We start from the raw sequence: 5,723 nt of genomic DNA on the forward strand, positions 1-5,723 counted from the left end.
TAAACACGCACAGGATGTACTGTTAAGTACGTTTATGTGTATCTGGGACACAGATCTGATTTTAAAAGCCAGACTTCCCTGGGCTTCTTGGGGGTGGGGGACTAGCTGCCCCCTCTTCCTTGTGCTTCCGATTTGCTTGGCAAGCTGCAATCTCTTTCCCTTAATCCTACAGCTCCCCTACTAGGCAAAGCCCTATAAATAGCCTCCGAGCACAGCCTCCCCCACCAAACGGAGCCCAGCTGCCGCCGCCGCCGCCATGTTCTCGGGGCTTGGCTTTCCCAGTACACTCGCGTCAAAACTTCCACCCTGCTGAGGTCACAGCTTCATTTGCATTCCGGAGAGGGGGGGGAAGAGCTCGGCCAATCGGGAACGTGCGGGCTGGTGACGCCTCGGTTTCCAAGCGTATTAAGAGCCCTGCGCGCAGCCCGAGCCCATCGAAGCCAACCAGCGGGCTGGGAAGAGTGGCGGACGCGAAGGGAACCTCCACCAAAGACCATCGTTAAGCAGCAGCCGCGGCGGCTTCCGCGGACAACCGCGCAGGGAACGGACCGAGCCCAGGCTGCGCTGCCATTGCCTCTTGCCGACCCGCACCTTCTCTTAAAAACAGCCCGGAGCCTTAAAGGGACCGCCCCGACCTCGCCACTAAGCCAGCCATGAGCCAAATCCAGCGCTGGAATGGGAGCTGCGTTAGCAACTGCAGCCGGGCGGACATGGTGCCGGAGATCGCCGCCGCCGTGGGCTTCGTGTCCAGCCTCCTCCGCACCCGCGGCTGCGTTAGCGAGCAGCAGCTTCAGGTTTTCAGCGGGGCCCTGGAAGCGGCGCTCACAGGTGAGAGGATGGAGCACCCTCCAAAGGATAAGCGGGGATTTATTTACAGTATTTCTTGGTCTCATGGTGGGGTCAGTTTCCTGGGCCAGGTTACTTTTCCCCGTCGCTGAACAAGTGAGGGACACCCACCGGTCTGCTGCGATCTCCTCTTGTCTTTCCTCCCCACCCCCGTCAGTTTTCTAGATGTCAGCATCTCTAGGAAAAGTCTTGGGTCACTTAGTTCAGGTTGTGTGTCTCTCCTCCCCACCCCACCTCCCAAAGCCAAACGCAAAACTTTTTTTTTTTTTTTTAACATTCCTCACCTATAGCTGCGTAAAGATGCAGTGGTTGGCGAGAATTGCCTCCGCTTCGGTGGGAGACTTTTTTGTTTGTAGCAAAGCATTCTCTAACTGGGTATATCATTGCTGTAGCCTAATAATAATAATTAAAAAATTCAAACTGGAAAGCATCTACACAATCTGTTGCCTGTGCTTTCTCTCTTCCTCTCCCCCTCCCCACGTTAATGTTATGACATCAGACAAAAACTTTTTTGAGCTACAAGGGTGTGGGGGGAGGAGAGCTCTTTGTTCTTGTCAAAGAGGAAGCTTGATAGTAGCAGAAGCCACTAGGAAGTTCATTTTGTGCAGTCTTTGCCCCAAAGAACTGGGAGGATCAGAAGGGCATGCTAGTTAATGGGTTCCGTGGAGGAGATCTGAAACCCTTTACTGAGCTCCTGGGAACTACATGGCTTTGTCTGAAGCAACTAGTGTCAATAGTTGTAGCGAATCTTGGCTTATAGTTAAGTTTGTTCTACAGCTGCTTGAAGTAGAGGCGTAATTCTTCTGCCACAAACTTAATAGCCATGGTGTTTGTGCTTTTTGGATAATTTACCTCTCCTGAAGTGCAATCCCAGACACATTTACTCAGAAATGTATCTCCACCTAGTTTAGTGGGACTAACACTCAGGAGCTGCTAGCAACTGAGTAGCCTCTATTGAGAAGGCTGTCTTAATCACTGCCCTTCCATTGTGTTACTGACTATATAATGCAATTGGAAGGGTTTTTCTAACAAATTAATTTTGTACATCAGCTTGGGGTACAGAGGTGAGGATTGCCAGGGATACATGCTAATGACATTGTCTGCCAAGGAGCTTTAAGTGATTAGTAAAGTACTCTGGCTAATGCATTCAGTTAAACCTCCTGGAATCTTCAGTGCTTGGCTTCTAGGTTCCTGGTACTCCTGACAAAAAAAAGCTTCCTTACTGCCAAGCCTCAGAACTTGTCCACAACTATTCCTGTAACTCCTTTTTTATATTCCTCATGGGAAATGATGGTTGAGTTGTCAGTGGAAAAAAAGCCCATCTGAACTCAAAGGAGCTTATTAGAACAAACCTTTTATGGTGCTAGGACTTGGTTTGTGTAAAAGGTTTGCCTTAATGAATTTCTGAACTTGGAGCACTAGAAAAGATTGAGAGCATATGGAAGTTGAAGTCAGGATGATTGATGTCAAAGTCTGGATCAAACCGAAGGCATAGGATGGGAGCCCAAATACACCAAGCTAGCAGCTGTACATTGCTTTGTGTAAAATGTCTCGTGTGTTTCAGCAGCCATTCACTGTGGTCACTTACCATTCTTGGTGTTTCTTTTTGTGCCCTTGCAGAGCATTATAAACATCACTGGTTCCCTGAGAAACCCTTCAAAGGTTCTGGCTATCGCTGCATCCGTATCAACCATAAAATGGACCCTATCATCAATAAGGCAGCTAGCCAGATTGGACTCAACCTCCAGCAGCTATATCAGCTCCTGCCCAGTGAACTCACACTCTGGGTGGACCCTTATGAGGTATCCTACCGGATTGGTGAGGATGGATCCATCTGTGTTCTATATGAAGCACCTGCAGCACCTGTGAGCTCCTATGGGATGCTCACCTGCAAAAATCAGATGATGCTGGGGCGCACCAGCCCTTCCAAAAGCTACATGATGACAGTCTCCAGCTAAGCACTCCCCGTTGTCCTTACACTGCCAAGACATGGGCTACTGTATACCTCACCTGAGGATGTATTTTTTTAAAAATGAAGAGCTATTTATATTTTTTTTTTTAAAGAGAAAATCCAAAATGAAATCAAATAGTAGGCACCACTCTTCCGTGGAGTGGTGTTGAGGTGCCTTTTTAAAAGCTGTTGCAAGCTTGCGAGTCTATTAAAAAAAAAAGCCAATATCTACCTAATTGGTGTTGGATGACAATTCTGGAGGGTTGACCTACCTACCTGGGAAATGCAGGGTTGGAAACAAAAGGGGGGTGGGGCAGGGCACAGCACTTTTCAGCAGTGACTAACTATGGGGTAAGTGCTACAACAACTGTGAATCTAAAGGCCAGGATGGTAGTACTTAAGTCATGAACCCTACATGTTGAGATGGGGGTGTCATGGCCTCATTCTAGCTGTGACAGTTTTCCTTAAAAGTCCATTCATTTTTATTAAACTGATATACAAGTTCTGCTTCACCACCAGCTTCACCCACTATCCCAATCTGAGCAATTCCTTCTGCTTTTTCATGGCTTAAAGCATTTTACTAAAACACACAGTCTCAATGATAGCCACTTTCTTTGGTCTATTGGGTGTTGAGTTTCTTAAGTGCCAGCCCATCTTTTTGCACAAAACTTGATTTCTTTCTGCACTGCATCCTGTACCTCATGCTCATGCAAAATTCCAGTTGGCACCCAAATGTGTGGTTTCTAAAATCGTAAGGAGATTTGCTTGGGGAGGAGAACCTGGATCTGGGCTGCATCACTGGCTGGTTACTCTAGCAGTCAACCCCCATAACAAAAAAAGTGCAATGGCCAGGCCAGTGTGAACTAACCTACCTACGGGGAGATGGCCTTGATCAGGGTTTTATCTGTTCTGATGCCTTTATCTTGACCTTGTAAAATTCCTGACTATGCTGCCAATAACTGCTGAGACGTGATTTCAAAACCAGGGCACTTACTGGTAACTCTTCTTTTTTTAAAGGCCAACATCTTCAGAGCACAAGGTGTGCTTGGTTTTTCTCTTGCTTCGAAGGGATGACTGCTTTGCCATCCCCAGAGCTCTTCCTCCTCTGCCTTTTGTGAATTGAGTTCTCAAGACACTGTGCAATATATTCTCCTAAAATTTGGGCACTCTGGAGGAGGAGAGGCTTCTGAGGGAGAGTTTTCTGTTCTCGAAGCAGCTGTTAACTTTTCAAAACATTTTCTCACACAACTCTTTTGTGCTCAAGTGTATGAATGTTTGAACAGGGAAATCTCAGCACCGCAGTGGCATACCATTGAAGGGGTATGATGGCCTTTTTGTACAGAATAGTGTTTTTTTTAAAGACCACCGTTTTAAAAAGCTGGAACCTGCCAGGAAGTTCTTCTGGGCAACCTCTATTGAGATGGATAGAAGTTTTAACAAGAGTGTCAACTACACAGTTCCTATTCACTTCAGTAGGGTTTGCATGGAGGAAACTTCCTTGCACTCCAAATTTTCTAGCTTGTAAAACTTGCAAGTGCATCAGCCCATCTGTGAAATCATTTTAATTTCTTCAAGCTCAATATGTGAAGCTTCTAGTGTTTGAGCATCAGACCCTCCAGTCAAAAAATACAAAGGTTGTAAAGCACTAAGGGTCCCCTATAAGCTTAAAAGATGTGCTGCCACTCCGTTAGCATACTTGTGCAATATTTGGTAGCATGACAAGGGGAACACTTTCTGCACTGTAGCTTTCCCCCCTCCGAGGAAAGATTCTGTTCAAAGTCTACCTGGGAGGTTTGTTCCTTATCTGGTGCATTGAAAACATGATATGAGTGGGAACTGTAACATGTCCAGGAAAAAATAAGTTTGTTTTGCTACACTCCCTGCCTCTACATGGAATTTCCTAATGCCAGTACTTGTTTGGCTTGCCAGGTTGGCATGATCAATGCAACTCTGTTTAAATGTATCTTAGTAGTTCCCCTTATTCATTCTTTACCAACGGAGGGTGCTTCTAAAAATACAAGCTCTTATTCCATCTCCTTTGCCCCCCCCCCCAAACATCTTTGAAGGATTGATTGGGGGAACAGAAAAGGTTACCAAATATCATGCTATTGTACCAGGCATGGAATCTAGTATTAAGATTTTTGTTGTTGTTAGCATTAAGCCAACCAAATTTGGCCAAAATCTGTTTTGTAACGTGCATGTAAAAGCTGTGAATTGATGTATGCTCTTTGTTGCCTTCTGACTACAAGCCTGACACAAACTGTTGCAGTGCTGACTAGCTGTGATTTAGGAACAGCTTATGGGTGTGAGTGTGTGCCCTTTCCTCCATTTCTTTTCAAAAACGTTTGCAAAACTTGAGCTGGACTGTTGAGCGGGACCTACTTTTCATAATTGGTGAAAATAATACAAAGTTTGTAAGCTATTTTGTGTTTGGGGGGAGGGGTGATTATTGTACAATAGTGTTTTTATATGCAAAATGTACAGATATATTGAAAAATGTACACTTTTGTTACTTTAATAAAAATGTAGCAATTTAAATACGTTGCTGGAAATAATCTGAGGCACTGGCTCATTCTTTGTAATAAGGGGTCCAACCTATCTGGCTCTTAAATAAAGAGCATTGCAACAATGCTGTTCCTATTCAGAATAGGCCCATTGTAGTCAACAGGCATAACTAACTTGGGCTTGTTAGTTTCAATGGACTAGGGTCCTACTTAGTTGATTGACTGCAACACTATGTCTAGAATCTGATAATTTTGTGTTTGAAAAATAGCTTATTGGTGATTAAGGTAATATTGTAGAAAAAGGATGGGAATCTTGTGGCCCTTCAGATGATGGTGGTGATGATAGACCTGACAACTTCCATCAGCTCCAGCAGGGATGTTGTGAGTGGCAGACCAACAATAGATTCCCCACCCCTTTTATA

At 45.1% G+C, this 5,723-nt stretch overlaps 1 protein-coding gene across 1 annotated transcript; it reads left to right on the plus strand.

Annotated features, from left to right (window-relative positions):
• The first annotated feature begins 440 nt into the window (after positions 1 to 440).
• Positions 441 to 5,352, plus strand: BTG2 (BTG anti-proliferation factor 2). The gene is made up of 2 exons (XM_033152719.1): positions 441 to 828; positions 2,467 to 5,352. The coding sequence occupies exons 1-2, from the start codon at positions 654 to 656 to the stop codon at positions 2,802 to 2,804; spliced, it is 513 nt and encodes a 170-aa protein (XP_033008610.1). The 5' UTR covers positions 441 to 653; the 3' UTR covers positions 2,805 to 5,352.
• The last annotated feature ends 371 nt before the right edge of the window (positions 5,353 to 5,723 follow it).

This window comes from Lacerta agilis, chromosome 6 (assembly GCF_009819535.1).
Source record: "Lacerta agilis isolate rLacAgi1 chromosome 6, rLacAgi1.pri, whole genome shotgun sequence".
NCBI lineage: Eukaryota > Metazoa > Chordata > Lepidosauria > Squamata > Lacertidae > Lacerta > Lacerta agilis.